This window comes from Antedon mediterranea, chromosome 5, assembly GCF_964355755.1.
Source record: "Antedon mediterranea chromosome 5, ecAntMedi1.1, whole genome shotgun sequence".
In the NCBI taxonomy this organism is placed as follows: Eukaryota; Metazoa; Echinodermata; class Crinoidea; order Comatulida; family Antedonidae; genus Antedon; species Antedon mediterranea.
Window position 1 is genome coordinate 25,286,225 of NC_092674.1, and position 21,398 is coordinate 25,307,622.

General features: G+C 33.5%; 1 protein-coding gene and 2 long non-coding RNA genes across 3 annotated transcripts; all 3 read left to right on the forward strand.

The window, feature by feature from the left end:
* The first annotated feature begins 3,690 nt into the window (after positions 1-3,690).
* On the forward strand, positions 3,691-5,461 carry LOC140048501 (uncharacterized). The gene is made up of 4 exons (XR_011845079.1): positions 3,691-3,729; positions 3,945-4,085; positions 5,186-5,253; positions 5,435-5,461. It is a non-coding gene; the product is annotated as an uncharacterized lncRNA (long non-coding RNA).
* Positions 5,462-8,884: 3,423 nt separating this feature from the next.
* On the forward strand, positions 8,885-9,731 carry LOC140049346 (uncharacterized). The gene is made up of 3 exons (XR_011845231.1): positions 8,885-8,916; positions 9,425-9,509; positions 9,640-9,731. It is a non-coding gene; the product is annotated as an uncharacterized lncRNA (long non-coding RNA).
* Positions 9,732-9,786: 55 nt separating this feature from the next.
* On the forward strand, positions 9,787-18,370 carry LOC140050063 (receptor-type tyrosine-protein phosphatase kappa-like). The gene is made up of 15 exons (XM_072095071.1): positions 9,787-10,149; positions 10,421-10,508; positions 10,705-10,781; positions 11,068-11,104; positions 11,200-11,297; positions 12,099-12,221; positions 12,704-12,870; positions 13,243-13,378; positions 13,665-13,802; positions 14,252-14,351; positions 14,672-14,745; positions 14,867-15,124; positions 15,317-15,465; positions 15,861-15,996; positions 16,345-18,370. The coding sequence occupies exons 1-15, from the start codon at positions 9,859-9,861 to the stop codon at positions 16,414-16,416; spliced, it is 1,944 nt and encodes a 647-aa protein (XP_071951172.1). The 5' UTR covers positions 9,787-9,858; the 3' UTR covers positions 16,417-18,370.
* Positions 18,371-21,398: the final 3,028 nt, after the last annotated feature.

Consider the following 21,398-nt stretch of genomic DNA (forward strand, 5'->3'; position numbering starts at 1 on the left):
ACTAATTTTGCTACAAACATAGGCCTAAACAATAACATAAAGATAATTTATATTACTAGACAAAAAGGTATAATAATCATCCAACAATGCCTCTTTCTTTCCTTCTTTATTTACCTTCTGGTTTACATGCTACAACAAACAGTAGTTATTTGAATCATGGTGGCGGAATTGTTTGAATTGTATTCACGTTTCAGTACCGGGTTTAGCGATGGGGAAATAAAAGAACTATTATTAGACATAAAGCATTCCATGGATAAAGCCTGTCACGAATGAACAATGATACTCAAGAAGGAAGTACTTCACAATATTACTGGCTATGAGTTTGTGTAGTACAATCTCTTATTAACTCGTACTATTTTGTATTGCTTTACATTAAGACGTATAACCACGTGCGATAAATTTTAGTAAGCACCTACTGATTCTGGAGAATACAAAAGTGAACAAGTGTCAACTTTAGTGGAGATGTTGGCTAAACGTTTTCCAAACTGTATCCGCCTGGTTATGGGCCTAGCCTTTTCTTCTTTGACGTTTCAATCCGGATTATCAGGTATGATACATAGTGTAATTGGCTTGTTTTTTGTCATGTCTTTTGTGGAATTATTGGTATACCTTAAGCGGACTTTTTTATTTCATTCTTTATTTTAGTCTTTTGTCCACCTTAATGTTTAATCTTCATCATTCCCGAATATTTATAAACTATATTGCTTTATGAAACCATTTACCACATTTACGCAATGTTTACAGTTACACAATATAACAGACGTAATTCGTTGTCACTAAATCATCTTAAACCTTTACACTATAATAATAATATTAAAATGTGTTTAGTCATTAATCCTACCTTTACTTAATATTCTGGTTTTCTCACGTCCTCATCAAAAACATGCCAAGTATTTATTAACGGTTGGTTTTCAACTACATTTAACACCTTTTTTACAATTATTTTTATGTCTGTTATATTTTAACTTTATATTAGACAGTTTCAAAAAATAGTAAGGCACAGGAAAACAGTACGATTGCAGATAGGCATACTGCAATACTTATTTGTTGAATATAATCCACAGGATATACCAATCCTACGCACACTCACTGTATCGATCAAATATCATTAGTCAATAAACTGTCTTTATGACTGTAAAGAATAATGCCTAGCCATGGAAGAACAGCTTTTTAAAAATTAAAATTTACCAGATTGCAAACAGAATCATCCACATTACAATAGACAGAAGTTTACTACATATACTTTAAAGCAAGACAAGTTAAATAACTAAACACTACTAACCACCATTGCTTGTAATCACTAAATATTGTTTTTTTATTTTATTTAGATCCATTAGATATAACAGTATATTCTGCAACACCATCTAGTAGTGAGTTTCGAGGATACGCGCTTAGAGAAGACAGAGACATTCGAGATTTGTCAGTTGGAATACTATACAAGAATATTCCCGGGAAAGACAACGTGACTTGGAATGATATTGGTACAGTCAATGATGGAAGTACCATTTTTCCTGCAAATAGTTGGGTTTCATCTCGTTCATGGATGGATCTTTTCACGTATCTAGGTATTGCTAACTTACAACCCCAGACAGATAGAGTTGGTGTATTTTCATTTGAAGCAAGGAAAGGTGAAGTAGTCACAAATTCAGCAATTGTATTGCTGTCTAATTCTGGTGAGTACAATAATGCCATGATGTATCTCATATCATTTTTAAATGGAAATGAAAATGTTTGTAACAGTTGGCACTTTATTGATGGTTTGTTAATACAGCTACTATTGTCATGGAGTACAGAACGATAACCGTCGGTATTGGAGAGTCTGTCACTATCAATCTCAGTAAAGGTCTTAACGATTTACGCTGGAGACATAATTACGGTGATGAAATACACAATCTGAGAGGTAGTACGTCTATTGTGATTGATAACATACGGATGAAAGATGATGGCGTATATGAATGTTTTACAGATGATAGTCCGGATGGTAGCCATGGTATCATGAGACTTATTGTTAGATGTAAGTCATAATATCACTGTTTTTACAAAGTTATCATTTGACACAAAGAATTTTTTATAAAGAGCTATAAATTAAACGCCAGATCAAGATTTGTATTATGTAGGCCTACATAAATCCAAACTCATTTTTTGATGCGACTAAATAATAAATTTTTGCAGCTTGTCCCTCACCAAAATGGAATCCTCCGGATTGTGAAATGGACTGTCCCGTATGTTATAATGGCGGAGTGTGTGATGATAAGACCGGTGTCTGTATTTGCCCAGCAGGATTTGAAGGCACTTATTGTCTAGAAGGTAATGGCATGCAATGCATGCAGTAGAATAGTTTTGATGCCATACGATATGTTTAAATTCATTATAAAAAATGTGATTTACGTTAATTGGTGTTCAATAGTCGAAACTTTCACATGTGCTTTGATAAACACTGAAATAACCCCTTATTGTTAAACACCCTGTGATATTGTCCTCCAGGTACAATTTATGTTAACGACTTGAAATAAAATAATAGGTTTGTGATAACCATACGTAATAGGCCCCTATTGGAATGTATTCCGTTTCTAAGATAAGAAAAGATAATAAGATTTATAAACGCATATCCAATCAAGGCTGAATTTATGTATACTGCCTGTTAATAGGCTGTGGAAATAACAACTGGGGTCGTAAGTGCGAAGTTGTGTGTGGCGGTAACAGATGCGGTGGAGCTTTATTATGTCCCCCGGATCCAGTTGGATGTGCATGCATCAATGGTTTTACTGGGAACGATTGTAGAACAGGTTTGTAGCATGTAATTATAGTTACCACCTACAGTGGTAAGTTCGTCCACTCATTTTAGCTTACCTTCGTTTACTTTTTTTTTTCTTTTTTTCAAAAGTTATTCTCCCAACTATTTCTGCCATTGTTATTGTCCTTTTGACTTTGTGTTTTATAACCTTTTTAAAAATAAATTCTAACCTTTTATTTTGTAGGCCTATTTTTAACGCAACCACGATAATTGTTATTTAATTTTTTTATTTTTGTTGAAAAGCGATCTACAAATTAATCTTAATATTATGCAAATCTTTTCTCTACATTCATAACGTACAAACAAATGTGCTGTTACTATTTGAAATGGTGATTCTCTTGCGCATTAGGCCTATATGTCACAGTGAAATAAATTCATTAAATTGAGTACACTCAATCTATCTAAATGTTTATGCATATGCCTATACATTTTATATGGGGATACAGTCGTTTTTTAAAGTTATACATGAAATTTTAAAAGTAATCTAGAAAAGAACCCCATTTTGAAAAGAACCCCATCTTGATCATGGGCTTCTTTTCGAGGTGTTATGGTTTTACGGTATGACTTAGAAATCGCAACTGTGTACAGAGAACTATGCCTAATTCCTATTATCGATTCGATTGTTGTTGTTGTTGTTATTATTAGTAGACCAGGCCAAATTTTAGTTGTTGTTATTTGGCTAAAAATCAAAATAATGTTTCAATGGAATCATTTACTTCTTCTATGTTTTAACCTATTATGTTTTTAAGCGTGTACGGATTTATACCCAGACTCCGATGCCCCAGATGAGGATTTATACTATGGAGCAGATTGTCGGCAAAAATGTAACTGTGCCAATGACGATTGTAATCGAGGTATAAGCGATTCAGATATAAACATAGGATGTGCTTCAACGTCAACATGTTCGTCTGGTTTCACTGGAGAAAAATGTCTAGGTAGTATGATAAGATTAAGTCTTATATAAGTATATAATGCATTGACTGTATGCTAATTATCTATGTGTTTAAAAAAAAAACATAGAAATAGTTCATTACTGACATACCCATGTAACCAATGTCTTAAATACACCGACTATCGGTCAATAATAATTGCAAACACTTCGAAACTGTAAAGTAGTTAATATAATACCAATTATGCTCTGTTTATAAAGAGCCTACGTCATGTCAGTCTGGAATGTTTGGTGTTTTGTGTAACTTTCCATGTCACTGCAAAGACTCTGAAGATTGTAATCGAGATGGGAGTTGCGATAATGGATGTCACGAGGCTTGGACTGGAACAAACTGCAGCATAGGTAACACGCTAAATTAAGATAACCAAACAAAAAATACGTTCTACAATTAAAGCATCTACAAGAAAGCGACCAACTACACACATTTTCAATATCAAAATTATTTAAAAAGAAACAATTGTTAACCCAATTGCACTTGCTGGTCCATCAACCTCAATATCACCAACCATCCTTGAAAAAAGACAGTATAATTATATGTGAATGTAAAATGTATCATAACTTACTGTTATTAGTAGGCATAATGGTGCCCTTTCACTGTAAGCGTATATGTAAGGTGATACGATAGCAGAGAATTGACATTATTGTTAAATATGTAATCATGATGCTTTTCATTTCTTTAATAATTAGCATTACCATACCTATCTGAACCGCCGACTGTTGTAAACCAGACAGCCACTACTCTAACGTTTGACGTCACTTGGATTCTTGGTGAAAACTATGGAACAGGAAGAATTACAAAACGGAAGCTTTCGTATAAATCATCGCAAATGGATTTTATAACAGAAGAACAAGATAATAGTTTAATTGTTATTGATGATCTCATTCCAAATACAGAATATCAATTCTATTCTTATTTTTCGAGGATGGTTGGTGGTATTGAGGTTGATGGACCAGAAAGTACAATTGGGTTAACAAATACCATATGTACAAGTAAGCTAATATTACAGCATTGTTAAAATCATTTAAGTAAACTACACAAAACTGACGCGTACAATAATCACCTAAGCAATTAGCAATTTCACGAAAATAATATTTATTTAATAAAGTAAAGATTAGAAATTGGCTTGATACAACGTCAGACATTCTACCACATGACACCAGTGTCATGGGAACAATGTCAAATGTGAGGCGGTACTCTAACATTTAACGAAGATTATTCTGGACAAGTTTTTACTCATCAGGATTGTTGGCCAATTGGTTGATACTGGACTATTTAAAATAATACACAATTTGTCTAAATAAGAAAGAAATTCCGAAATTGTATAAGAACAATACAGTAGTCTAGAGCATATTTCCTATGGATTTCAGTTCGTTTTTTTTTTTCGTATATTGTTTCTATTTTCTCAGTATTAAGCAAGTTGTATTACTTATATCTCTTATAGAACCATTGGATGAACCTGAGATTGAATTGAAATCCATTGATGACAATCAGGCCACCTTGAGTTTAAAGGTATTTCAAAATATCTAGATTTATTTTATATTGCAATAAATTGGGTTTCGTTTCTATGTTTTATAGAAATGTTTTGTAATGGCGGTTTAAATTGCATTATTTTAAATCAATATGACATTTTGCCCGTTCTACCTTTAATATTATATATTTATTTATATAATTTATTATATATTATTTTTAGTCGGTTTCTAGTGAGTATGATCGAATTCAATGTAACTATATTCTTCGATATCAAGTGCAATACTCGGACATAGATGGAAATGTACAAGATGTAATCAATACAACAAGTTCTCAATTACAAATTAAACTATCAGGATTATCAAGTTGTACTGCTTATGTCGTCAACGCTCGAGTTGTTAATAATTTAGACATTGCTGGTGATTGGGGACAAGACATAACAATACAAACAGCACCATCAGGTAACTAAAATAACATAATCTTATTTTTTTGAAAGAATTTCATTTAGCTTCGATTTTGTATAGATGACAAATTTCGTTTTTGTAAAAGCACAAGTTAACGGAGTACTTACTCGAACGTTTCGATCTCTATCAGAGATCCTTCTCAACTGACTGCGGAGTGTTAATGCAGCTTGGTCATTCTTGACGTCATCTGTTGACCACCTTCAAATTTAACCCCCAAAGAACGAAAGGCCATAAACAACTTGAAGAAAGATAAATCTATTCTTATTCTCCCAGCGGATAAAGGTAGATCTACTGTCATCCTAAATACTAATGATTACAAAGATAAAGTGGGAACCATGGTGAGCGACACTAATGTTTACGAACTGCTAAAACGTAATCCAACACAAAACTATAAACGAAAAGTGGTCAACATCATAGGCAGGTTGTTCAAAGAAAAGAAAATCAACTACAGAGAGAAAGAATGGCTGTTTCCCACGGCTGAAATTGTACCTAGGTTGTATTGTCTTCCGAAGATACATAAACCAAATTGGCCATTAAGACCTATAGTAGATAACATCAACACCGTTTTTTACACCGTTGCACAATTCCTCACCAAAATCCTGGGTCCGCTTGTCGGAAACACAGAACATCATGTAACTTACTCAGGAGAGTTGGCGAGTGAACTAAAAGAAATAATAGTCAAACCAAGTGAAACATTTGTCTCGTTTGACGTAGTATCTCTGTTTACAAAAACACCAGTAGAAGAGGCCCTCAAAGTTGTCGAAAATCGCCTAACAACAGATCCGACACTTCTGGATAGAACTAAACTACATGTGACAGACATAATGGAGCTCCTCGGTTTAATTGTGAACAAAACCTATTTCTCGTTCAATGGTAACATTTATAGGCAAATACAAGGCATTGCTATGGGAAGCCCAATAAGTCCTATATTGGCGAACTTGTATCTAGAGTGGCTCGAACATCAAGCCATAAACACGGCACCCACTAACATCAAGCCTGTGTATTGGAAACGATACGTTGATGATGTATTAGCTATCATCCCCATAGGTACAGTACATACATTTAACACACATCTTAATAACATCGATATAACTGACAATATCAAGTTCACCACAGAATCGATGACAAACAACACAATACCTTTCCTGGACATGCTCATCACACTCAATGACAATGGAACAGTTACCACCTCAGTCTATCGGAAGCCCACTCACACAGACCAATATTTACATTTCAACTCACATCATCCACTCGAACACAAACTGGGGCTTATAAACACGCTTGTGGACAGAGCTGAGAAGGTAGTGGGAGATATGGATTTGAGGAAAGTTGAGATGGATAACATCAAGAAAGCGTTACACAACTGCCAGTATCCAGAGTGGTCCTTCCAGAGAGTTATGGAAAACCGAAAAAGGAAAAAGAACAAAGGACACGAACCACAGAAGGAAAAGATCAAGATGCGAGGTAGCATAGGAATCCCCTATGTAAAAGGAATGGCAGAAAGAATACGACGCACTCTCTCCTATCACAATGTCGGAACCTATTTCCTACCCCAAAATAAAATCAAGAATAGCCTCGTCCACCCAAAAGATAAAATCGAGAAGATGGATACATGTGGAGTAATCTACGAAGTCACCTGCCGCAACTGTCCACAAGTTTACATTGGGGAAACAGGGAGGGCATTACAAACACGAATCAATGATCACAAAAAAGATGTTACAACAAACACGGGGGGAGTAATGACTAGGGCCTCCAGAACATCCACATCTTCGATCATACACAAATCTGCCATTACAGAACATGTCATAAAACACAATCATGTACCGAACTGGGAGGCTACCATCTTAACCAAAGAGCCTAAACGCAAAGACAGACAGATTAGAGAATCATTACATATAAGGAGAAATAAAGAGAAGACCATGAACCGGGACACTGGAGCCCACGAACTCTCGCATTTGTACAATGATTTGATAGACACATCACCTGGCCGAGCCCCGCACAACCTCCAACCTACAACCGGAGGCGTACAACGTCATCAACAGATGACGTCAAGAATGACCAAGCTGCATTAACACTCCGCAGTCAGTTGAGAAGGATCTCTGATAGAGATCGAAACGTTCGAGTAAGTACTCCGTTAACTTGTGCTTTTACAAAAACGAAATTTGTCATCTATATAATCTTATTTATTTATATAACATCTTTATATAGGATTACATAATCAGGTAAAAGAAAACCAGTTTTTCATTGTGATACTGTCTTAAATGCAAAATAAATCAAGGGAAAATGTTTAGTTTTGTGAAAAAAAAAGATGAGCTTGATATCTAGCTTTGAATGAAAAAGTATTGTTAGGGAATATTTAATTTCAGTTGGTAGGTTTTTCCATATTTTACCGCCTGCAACTTTGAATGACAAGTTCATTTTATTAGTAAATACAAAAGAAAACTTAAACTAAATGAACCCTACAACTGTACATAAACATTTTATCACTATAGAAAATAGAAATACTCTATGCAAAGCTTAATAATGCATATGAAATACTTCTCCATTCATAATCAATTTTGGTGTCAAAGGCATTCCGTAGATTGGCATTTGGAAACAAGAACTATAGTGTACTACACTCATTAAAAAGGTTCAAATATAAAAATATTTCAGTATGGTGTAAAAATATATCTCTAATCCTACCTCTATCCTAATCAGCTAATTTTTCTGGCTGTTTTATTTTTATCGTTTTTATTTTTCTTTTTGCTTATTTAATTTGAATCCAGTTAAGATAAAGTCACTGATACCTACAGAATTTGTTCAGTAATTTGCCTTTAGATTTATATATTATTATATATTATATAAGTCAAAGTCAAAGTTAGAATATAGTATAAGTATAAAAATATTTACATTATTTATTACATTTTACACATTGTTATTTGTGTTGCAACACCAGAGCCGTCGATAGAAAGTAATCCATTCAGAAATGGAACACATTTACAGATGACATGGAAAGCTTCTACGTGTGACATAACCGATTATAATGTGACCTACCATTACGAACTGTCAGATGATGGAATATTTCAGCAAGGGATTACAACAGAAACTGAAGTTGTATTTGGAGGAATAGAGTCATGTAAAGAATATCTATTCACAGTAATGGCGTCATATTTGAATGTTACTGGGACATCTGACACAATACAAATTATGGTTGAATCCGGTTGTGACAACCCTAGCAACTCGGACCAGAAAGAGGAAGAAGGTTTGCAAAATAAAAAATGTTCTTCCTTGTTTTTCTTTTGGTATCTACTTAGTATAAGTTCTTAAAAGAAAGACAAATATCTTATCTCAATGAAGATAACATAGTGTGATTGCTTAAAGAAAAGATTGGTGTTTCTATATTCTACTATTAACAAAACAAATGTTGAGGTAAAAATGTAAAACAATTCTCGTTTGCAATAATTGTAGGCTCTATTCATTCATAGATCTTAGCCCAACTCGTATGGTGGTCACTACATTCCTACAATATAATACATTGCTGCATAGTCTATGTTCTCATTTCCCTGATCTAGCTGTCATGTTGACAAACTTTCAGCTTATATTATATTTTATTTGGTTATACCCTTATATTTAAAAAATTACTATTACTGTCATGGATATAGGCCTGATTAAGTTGTTTACTAACAGCATCGAAGAGTTTACCACTAACAGTATCCGCATTACTTCTATTATTATTGAATAATAAATGGAATACGTATCTGTAATTTCAGAATCTGGATCACCAATAGGTGTTATAATTGGCTGCCTGGTTCCTGCATTGTTGGTACTCGTTCTTGTGCTAATAGTAATTAAACGGTAATATGTGTTTGATATAAATTAGCATTAGGTTTTTCATATATAATAATATGATTGGTGTTTTTATTGTTCAGTCTTCTTTTTACGATCTCAGACAGAATCAATATTGAATTAGCGTCTCTTTTTTTAGGCGTAGAAGCAACAAAGGTAATCCTACTGGTTTATCAAGCCATGCCGTGTCCATCGGTGGTGTGTCTCGTAAAACAAAACAAGAGCAAGATATTGGAGGTAAGTTACTGATTGTAGAGGGACGAGGGAAGTAGGATTCAAGTAAGTAGTATACAGTATTCATGTATAGGCCAAAGTTGATAGTATTCTTTCTATAAAGAGAACTTACTTTTTAATACATATGATTTTATTCACTCGTAATATGGCCTCCTTTACGTATAAAGACAGTGCTTTTGAGGAAGTAAGGGGTGCCTATGATAACGTGGGGGGTGCCAGAAACTCTTCAAAGAAATCAGTACACGCTGAAGCTGATGCCGAATATCAACCTGATTTTGATATTGACCAGGAACCCATGTATGGCAACACGCAATTGGAAAATCAAGAATACAAACCAATCGAGTTATCCAAACTGCATGACTATGTGATGAAGCGTCAAATAAGTGTCGAAAGTGGCTTTGAGAAAGAGTTTGAGGTGCGTTAAAAAGCATTATATTGGTATTTACACTCTAACTATAATTAATATTAATCAGTTTAAAACAAAAAATACTTTTCAAACTGCTTGAATTGACACAGGTATAATATATTGTTAGTGCATGTATTAAATCCAGGATTCCAGGACAAAAAAAATAATGTTTCCTCATTTCCTTCTTTCGTCGCACAAGCCTTTATCTGCGTTAAACCATTACTTTAACCGTGAACACTTACTCCGTCAGTTTAAGCACGTTTCTTTTTTATATCTAAAGGATCTTGGCAACAAGCCCTTATTCCCCAGCACAGTCGCAAAGTCATCAATAAATAGGAAGAAAAATCGATATGCGAACGTAATTCCATGTAAGTTAATAATATTTTTTTTTTTGTATCATATATACTATTTATAGTTAATGCATTAATTTTTGGAAAGATATGTCTTTCTAAAAAGTGTAGTAAAAAGAAGTAATAATGCTTGATTTCATGTACATCTAAATTCCATGCTGAACCTTTTTCCTAAAGTTATTGCTTAATGAATTAATATTTTAATTCAATTTAGATGACAACACCCGTGTGGTTCTTGACAAGATTGAAAATGTCCCAGGATCCGATTACATTAATGCTTCGTATCTAGATGTAAGTTAAAAAATGTGCATACCTTTATGTTGAAATGATCAAATTATTAATACAAAAAAATGCTGTTCTGCAAAGAGTATGGTTGAAAGGAAGTCATGGCTCTCGGTAGGGAATTCAGTACGAAGAGGGTTACACGACCAGACATAATTATAATTAATAAGAAGCTAATTTACGACAACGTTTAAATATTATTTTTGTAGTTATGATATCCTATTACTATAATGTTTAATACTTGTTCGTGTAATGGATAAAAGCTGTTTAAAAATATGAAGTTGTACTTTTTCAGGGATATACAATACCACGTGAGTTTATCGCATGCCAAGGTAAGCTTTAATTCATATATTACAAATGTATTATCCTTCTTAGTAGAATTTTCCTTGGTGTTTGTATTGTTTAACTTATTATTTTTAATTTCCAGGACCAAATGTGGCTTCAGTCAACGATATGTGGAGAATGGTCTGGAAAGAGAAGTGTCGAGTGATTGTCGTAGTTACGAATCTTGTTGAAGGAAACCGAGTAAGGCCTACTATCGTTTTCTAGTATTTGACAGTGCGAAGGTGTCAGTGATAAAAAAGTGTTTTACTGAATACTATAAAACAATCCATATATTTGCTTGAACAAAGGTTAATATTGTTATTTCTGGCATGTCAGTAAAATGAAAAATGTGTGTCCTTACAGTATAACCCAATTTGTTTGTTTGTGTAAGTTCCGTATAATTATATGTGGTTAGCTAAATAAAACACACACATATTATTAGAGAGGTTTCGCAATCTTACGAATACGATAACGAAAACGGATACGTCACGCACACGTATTCGTTTTCGTAAGCCATAAAACAATCTGTTTCGCATGGCAACGAAATATTGAGGCGCGTCCAAAATATGACTGCGGTAAATTTGAGCGAAGCGCAGGTACGTGTTGCTTTGTGCTTGGCTGCCTAGGCCTAGCGTAACATCAAAGCGAGTGAGGACTTTAAAAACTATCAAAATTGACTTGACATTTTAGTAAATTACTTTAGTAAATTACTTTCAATAAATCTATAATTATATTATAATCATGAATCATTCCTGATTCAAATGCAAAATGTGCAAAATAGATCAAAAACTATACTCGTTTTGTAGTTACGAATATGACTGGTGATATTCGTCAACACGAATACGCTTTACGAATATAAAATGGGGATCAGCTCAAAAGTTTCACAAATGTATGACGTATCCGTTTTCGTTATCGTATTCGTAAGGTTGCGAAACCTTCCTATTATAATACGGAACAGGTTCGGTTGTATTCGTTTATGTATTGTCATATTTTATTTTTCAGAAAAAATGCGAACAATACTGGCCTGACTTGAACAATAGACAGGAATATGCAGAAATATCTGTAACAAATGCTCGTGAAACTAACTACGGGCATTATGTGACCCGAATTTTTCAAGTTCAAAAGGTAAAATGCGATAACAGATAGGTTCCTATTTCTTCTACTGATTTTAATACATTTTATTTGGAAAAATGTTTTGTTTATTTCTTACTTCAGATTGTATTTTTGTTACTTCATTGCATGCAATAAACCAACTTATTCTATTCTTTAAACGTATATTAGGCTATGAACTGTTGAACTGTTGACAGTATTAAGCGTTCGTTCCAGTAGGACGTAACGCAAGGACGAAACGCAACACAAGCGTGTTGACCAATGACAAGTGTCAGTTTGAATAATCCATCGCTTGTCATTGGTCAACTTACTTACGTTGCGTTACGTCCTTGTGTTGCGTCTCTAGTGGGAACCAAGCTTTAGGCCTAATCCGGCGCATCCGACGCATAAGTAATTTATCAAACGTCTAATGGTCTATCTATATGATCTATCTATATAGTTTATAGTGTAACTGTTTTTTTTTAAATGATAAAAATCGTTCTGTTTTAATCTTGAAGGTAGAAGATGAAGACAGTATATATAACGTATACCAGTATCATTTCACCGAATGGCCCGACAAGAGTGTTTCCAATGCCGTTCCGCAGTTAATCAACTTTATCCAAACGTTTAGAAAAACTCAGCAGAAGTTTTCTAGCAACAGTGTACCAGTTATTGTACATTGCAGGTAATATAATCATAATAATACTTTCCACAACAAAATGAGAGAAACTTGTTGAAAAAAACGTTTGTCTGAATTAACAGCCAAGAGTGTTCATTCAGTTCATCATTAAGATTGATTTATGTATGTTTTACAAAGGTAGCTCTATCAGCTCTACTACAGCAGTACAGCTGACTTGTAGAGGCCCCCTTAAAAGCAGCAATACGAAAATATACAAACAAATGATGTTGTGCAATTATTTTAGAAGAATAAAAGACACTTAGCTAGTGAAACAGTTTGTAGAGGAGAAACTATGAAATTATATTCAAACTAAATTGAGATCTAACCACAAATTTGACTCCTTTTTTTACATTTTTGGTAATATTCAAAATATGTTAGTGCTGGAGCTGGTAGGACGGGAACTGTGATCGCCATTGCAGCCATGTTGGATATGTCAAAAGATCAAGGCAAAGTGGATGTGTTCAATTTTGTACGGAATATGAGGCAGAACCGTATTCAAATGGTTCAAACAGAGGTTAGTCAAATCAGTTATTTCATTTGATTATGTCTATAGATATTAAATTCGTAATTAAGTATACTTAATTACGAATTTAATGTGTAGTGCCATATGACAAAATGTCCTACTGCATTTTGTTTATATTGATTGCTTAAGGTATTTTTGGTACTTTTTACCGCCTGCAATAAACTTTTTTCGTGAACAATCACTTAGTCTAGTAACATTTCGTCATTTGGCACACGAAAACACACAGATCCGCTTATGGCTTTATTAGTAAACAATTCAATTGCATTACTATTTTTAGGAACAATATAAGTTCATCTATGCCGTTATACTTGAAGAGTTGTTTTGTGGAGAGACTGTGATTCCTGTAAATGATTTACAAAACGAAATACAAAGACAGGCTCAACACACTCCATCGAGTTTTGATTATCAACTCAAAGTGAGCATCATGATTTTTTGTTGTTGAATATAATATATTGTATAACACAAATAAACTTAAATATAGAAGCACTTCCTCTTTAACTGTTAGTACAGTTTGCAAATGCTACCATAAATAATAATAATACAAAATAAATGATGGACAATTAATTTTGTGTTGAAAAATGTACCTGAAACTCGTATACAACCGTTACACAATTACGTGTTACCAATTTAAAAAACAAACAACTATGGGAGATTATTATGATCTGATCTATTGTATTGTATTGTATTGTGTGAAACAATAAACTTGAATCCGCACTCTATCAACGAATTAGATGACAATTGACGGTCTACTTTTGTAACCCGTCACTACACTGTGTCTACTGGGAGCAATCTTGTGCGATATCATGAATGGACATTTGCTGTGATTTTCTTCTAACCGAACACACTTAATTTGTATATTTTCAGACGTTGAACTGTCTGTTTCCCCTTCCCGTTGATGATCTTACTTCACACGCACGACAACCTGAGAACGTTTCCAAGAACAGATTCTATGACGTGGTTCCACGTAAGTAGTTTTTGTGGTTGACAAGAAAAAAAGTGTTAGTCGAGTTTTGCTGATAAAACAAAGCACTGATAAAACCTGATATTATTCAGAAGTTTGTATTCAGAAGTCATGTATTATTATCTCATTAAACGTTATCATCAATTTCTACATCAACACGAGCTATACATCTTCTTCATCGTGACAGGATATTTTCAGAATGCATTTGCGAGTAGAGAACCTTCGTCAACCGAGTTCTGATTGGTCAGTTTACCAATACTATTAATGTCGGTTACCAAACGGAAAGTTTAGAAATGTCATTTCTTTTCGGTTTTTTTTTGCAGTTAATAGAGCTCGTCCATTGTTAATGTCACCATCCGACCGTGGCACTGATTATATCAATGCATCTTTCTGTAACGTAAGAAAACTATATTCTATTTTTAAGCGTAGAATTTTAATACCATAATAAGCTATTCATCGTATTATCCGCATTAGATCTTCCAAGAATGTTATTTAGTTTTCTAAGTTTTTATTGTCAGGTTCACAAGAAACCCAACGCGTACATTGTGACACAGGCTCCATTGGCTAAGCCAGCTAATACTGCTGAGGACTTTTGGCGTCTGGTGTTTGACTATAAATCTGAAGTCATTGTGCAACTGAATGACAAAGACCAAACCTGTGCCGCCTACCTTCATAAGCAAATAAAGCAGCCAATAAAATTCGGGCAATTTACTGTTACTGTTGTATCAGTGGTTAAGAAAGAATTTATGATTGAAAGAAAAATATCACTAGAAAATGTAGGTTTTTGTTACTGATATATTGATATTGTTACTGGATTTCGATTTTATTTGTTACAATAACCACATATGAATTGTTGACGAATTATAATGATCTTCGTGGTACACGTTTTACGATTTATACAGATAATAATTATTTATATCAGAAAAAACAAAATTCACAGTCATACTTACTTGTGTGTTTCTTCTTAGGATAACAACGTACGGGAAATTGTTCACTTCGAGTTTAGACAATGGCCAAATGGGAAGAACGTTCCCGACGTTGATCCGTTTGTGAGGTTCATCACAAACATTGGAGAGGGAACTTTGTCTAAAAATAAACCAATCATCGTTCACTGCCTGTAAGTACACATCGTATTATCTAATGCTGTTTTTATTTTGAGTTAGAAAAGGATAATGCAGAGTCCTATATTAAGACACCTTTGGAATCGTAACAACATGGGGTCCCCTTAACAATACGGTATTTAGTCCCAATGAGTTGGTTGTAGTACGCTCCTCAGTCGCTTCGCGGAAAACTTTCCCCATAATAGGAATATCTCAAATACTGTAAATGAGTAGGTTAATTATTCAAATGAAATGTATAGGCCTAAAGACATATAATAAATAATAACAAATTGGAGTTATTTCAAAATAGGAAAAACCCACGAACTGAAAAACGCATTCTGAAATTCAAAACTGTATTTCATTTCTAAAACCACGTTTTTGTTTTACTATAATTATTTCATTTTTATAAAAGGGATGGAGTTTGTAGATCTGGATTGTTCTGTCTAATTCATTCAATGATCGAGAAAATGAGAGAAGACAAGGTGGTGGATGTATTCCAAGCACTTAAAACGTTTCGTTCAACGTGCCCTACAATGCTGAAAACCAAGGTACTGTATCGTATTTTGTTTATGCTATTTCTACACTTTATACTACAAAACAGAAAAAAAAATAGTCTTTAATTCACCATTAATCACCATTGTTGTTAATATATTGAAAACTAAATCTTTTATTGTAAAATATCCTAATTATCTTTTGGTCATGTCTGGTTACAGACTTTGATGATAATTGGTCTACAAGAGTTTGAAAGAACTTGTCGTTGAAGTGAGCTGTTGCTTGTGTAGAGAGATAATGTCAAACGTTGAAAGCCATGACTTCTATTCTTCTTATTTTCACCTTCATTATTGTGTTGCCAAAACTTTTTTTTACTTTTAATGATTCTTATTTTAATTGCATAGGTTCAGTACAATTTCTGTTATGATGCAGCCAAATGCTATGTGCAGAATTACCAAGAATATGTCAATGTTTAATGCAGTGAGGTTATATTGGAGATTTGAAGAAACCGAACACATTGGGAAAAATTATATTTTAAAATAAAGTTTCTTAAAGATATTTCTTCCCACTGCTTGACAAAACACAATGACGTAAGCTGCGCAAACGCAAGCAAATTGTCAAAATTACAAGAGAAAATGTTGAATAACCCATCTCTTGTGATTGGTCAAGTTACTTGCGTTGCGCTTTCGTCATTGCATTCTAGTAGAAAACCAAGTATTAATAAGTGAATACATCTCTACTACAGTAATACATATCCTCATACACATTCTATCGTATTTACATAATGCCAACATTTTTATTATTATTTTATGTTGTATTTCATTCATTTTTACATCTGCAAAAAGTAACTTGTTACAACTTGTAACCAGGATCGCAGTGTGAAGACATCATCAGAGACGCCATTTCTTTTGTTCCGAGATGTTCCGAGTTTTTACTGCGCATGTGTAATTGTCCTGGTATTTTACTGACTAATCATAGTAATTTAATAACAATAATATTATTGTCATGCAATCTATGCAGTGTGAAAACGGTATACGTTGTGCGTATTGTATTACCCGAGTATTTAAAAAAAAAAAAAAAAAACATCAATAACAACAAAGAGTAGTTATAATTTACATATTTGAATATAATGTTATATTTTAGCTCTGATGAAGGATTTGTGTTAGATAGGATAAGATAAGATAATATTTATTGGTCCATCATAAAAAATATGTTGGAAATTAATTTTCCAAATGGCGTACACATAAACATTCATTACAAATATAAAATTTATGTTTTTAATATAATAGGCCTATGATGTACTTAAAAATAGTTGACCTGGATTATTATAATTCATCAAAACGTCTGTTACTGTATATATATTTACTATTAATATTTATATTAAAATTAATAAGCTTATCGTATTGCACACGGATTATATAATCTTATTGAGTTCATTGCAAATGAGAAATTATGTATGTTATATGTTGAACTAATAACTAAATAGTTGTTCCTTATAAGAAGCATACGTATTATGATATTGTTTTCTTGTTTTAAATTCACTACTATTGGAAGGTTTGCATGACGGTGGTAATATTATGTTATTGGTATTTTTTTACGATTAATTAATATTCTACTAGATGGTACGCTCGCTTCGCTCGCGCACCATCTAGGTCGTTCCCATAGATGGTTCTCGAATACACAGTAATTTCAGCGTAACAAAACTGGTGATTTCAAATGTACGTACCGCAGAACTATAATACATTGTCGTTTACATAAACGAATAAATAGACACGATGATTTATGTAGTCAACTAAAATTAGCACCCTGGGAATTACTTCCGAAGGAGAAACTTATCACAATGAGTCCAAATTTTTGATTTTGACTCATTTAAAGAAACCCAATTTGTGTTTTGTATGTAACATATAGCCTATAGGGATGGGAAAGCGGATAGGTACAAAGAGGAACCATTTTTAAATATATTCTTTATCCACTCAGTAACGAAATATTTTTTTCATGTTTTATAGGCCTATAAATAATATACCTCTAAATACAGTAAAACATTTGCGATTTAATACTTTGTTAAAACTTTCACTGTCATAATCGATTGAAATATTAAAGTACATGTCACGATACACCACTACGACGTTTATATTATTGGTAATTAGTAATTAATACAAACGTTGAGAAGGAACTGTCAGTATAAAGTTTATTTGTATATAATAATGTGTTTATATATCTAACAGTAGCCTATCCACAATCTCAGTAATAAAGTTTACTCTGTTTACTCACAGCTTTATACTTTGTTTGTTTATAAAATTATATATTTATTTTAGTTAAGATCATGGGACTGCTGACTCTTGTAGTTTTACTTTAGCAGTCCCTTACCAATTCATCTTTGTACATTGTATATTATGTCACTTTGTTGGTCAAATAAATAAATGAAATGAAATGAACAGTACGAACATTCACAGTAAGAAATGTTCGATTGAAATGAGGACCAAAAATAGTTAATAGGTATTTACAGTATTGTCAAAGTATTGCAAATTTATTCTCAAAGGGCCCATATATTTACCTGTCGTATGTGTTAAACCAAGGGCTCATAAATTGACAACCTACTTGTGTTAAACCAAACTCTGGCAGACCGAGAGATTGGGATGTTCCATTCATCGCAAATCAATACATTTGTATAATCGTATATTAAATCTATCAAAATAGTATTTTCTTAAGAAAATCGGCCTGTCTTCAACATTATGATGCTGTACTCTAGCTGTTCAACCGGTTTTCAGCTATTAAAAACAATTATCGTAGGAAGAGATAGGAAAATGCGAAGCCTCCTCGCATTTTTGTGGCGGGTATTTTTCAAGATGGACATCCATTAGGCAGTGTATACCACGATCGGAAAACACCCGGCCTATTTGGTGCAAATCGTTGAACCTAAATTCGTTTTAATCGTCAATAACTAATTATCTAACTTAATTTAATTAGTAAACATGGTTACATCGGGTGGTTAAAATCAGTACCGAAAGTACGAACCAACTTTATATACCATCGAGTAAAAATTCTTGAGGTAAGGCGCGATTTACCGAATTTTACCCTTACGTAAATTTATATATTAGATAAGACGTCCAAACTTTATAACATGCCAAAATCAGGTATAACCTTGTTTACTATACAAAGAAGTAATAACCAACAATGACTCCCTTTGCTTCTTTATTTGCTTTTCTTTTCTCTAGTTTGCTGTTGCAATAAACAGCTATTAGTATTATTGAATCACTAGAAATTATACCCGCCCCAGGGTGGGTTTCAAAATTAGTTTACAGCCTTCTCAGTACATAACAACCGACGGCAGTATCTGTCTATACTCACCAACCTCCACCCCTCTTCAATAACACCCCATACTCTTTCTTAAAAACAAATTCTTCCCAGTGATGGACAAATTCAATTCAACCTAAGCTTCGAATTGAGAGGAGTATGCATAGCTACGATGGGTCTAATAATGGTTGAAGTACGTTGTAAATTGTGTAAATAAATAGGTGTCATATTGACTGATAATTAAAATATGTAATTTAGATACTGCGGTCCCCCAGCCTTCTTTCTCCTTTCAGCACCCCAGCCACCATCAACAAACCTTAACTCCTCCCCTGGACAGTTCAAATTTAGTAACTTTTCCTAGTACAATCCAATCATATAGGCTACTTCATTACGTTAGTATTTTCGCTCCTCCTCCCCCTACAAACACTCCCCAGATACACTGGGTGATGTGTTGAAGCCGGTTCCAGAACAAATTATGTTATTATCACTCCCAACCCATAATACCTCAGTGGCAGTTTTCAAATGTAGTTTAAAACATTCCAAATACAGTTTCGGTCATTGTGATAGGCCTACATCCCCACCCCAAACTCCCATCCGCTTCCCAGGGATGATTAAATACTTTAACATTTTCCAACCACAATTCTGGTGTAAGCAATCAAAATCCCCATTATCCCCTGAACCCAAACTCCCAAACTCCCAAACTCCCAAACTCCCAAACTCCCAACCCCACTGGGTCTGTAATGAGACAATCCAAGAGACCGATACATAGCTGGATAATGGTAAAAGTACTTTGCTAAATGTGTAATTGAATAGGTGTCATATTGGTTAATGGATAAAATATCTATATCTATATCTATATTTCCCCAAACGCCTTGCTGAGGATAATTCAAATACTGTAAAACTTTTGTAGTATAACTTTACAATTCGATAGCCTACAACCTCGAGCCCTAGCAAAAAATGACATCACAAACCACCACACCACCTCCGCCCCAACCCCTCCCACAAAAACCCCAGGAGTACAGTCGGGGGATTTTTTTTTAATGTAGTTTAAAACCTTCCGGGTACAATTGCCATCATTTTGATACCCCATACGTATGGTTACGTGCAGAAACAGGAATTTGTATAACGAACAAACATCGAAAGTGGGGGTTTTTACCACATTTTGGTCCCTAACTTGGATCCTAGGTGGCGGATGATGTTGAAATATAGCTTAGAACATTCCCGGTACAATTGCAGTCATTTTGATACCCCATATGTAAGATTATGTGCAGTAAAAAAAATTTGTATATCGAACAAACAAACAAACAGACAGACAAACAGACAGACAGACAGACAAACTCTCTCACTTATAATATAGATGGCGGAATTAGTTTGAATTGTTTGAACAATTGCCCACAGATGGTTCTCGAATACATAGTAATTTCAGCGTAAAAAAACTGGCGGTTTCAAATGTACGTACGGCAGGACTATAAAACATTGTCGTTTACAGAAACAAATAAATAGACACAATGATTTATGTAGTCAACCAAAATTAGCACCTAGAAACTTGTCACAAAATGAGTCAAAATTTGTTATTTGGACTCATTTAAACAAACCCAATTTTGTTAAATTATTCTTTATATTTCTTTATTATCCAATCATTAACGAAATATTTTTTTTATAGGCCTATAAATAATATACCACTAAATAGAGTAAAACATTTCCGATTTAATACTTTATTAAAACTGTCTCATGGTCGATTGAAATAGTAAAGTACATTTAAAGACCACTAATACGTTTATATTTTTGTAATTATTAATTAATACAAACGTTGAGAAACAATTGACAGTAATAAAGTATTATATAATTATGTGTTTATAATCTAAAAGTAGGGGCTACCCACACTCACAGTGATAAAGTTTATTAGTATATTTGTTTATATTATATCTAACAGTACCAACACACTTTTGATTCAAATGGCGATCAAAAGTGGTTAATACCTATTTGCAGTATTGTATAGCATTACAATACTATTTCTGTTTATTCTCCAAGGGTCTATAAATGTACCTACTTGTGTTAAACCATGGAGGTATGCAATAATTTGGAATGTTCCATTCATTGAAAATCAATACATTTCTATAAACGTATATTAAATCTATCAAAATAGTATTTTTTTTAAAAAATC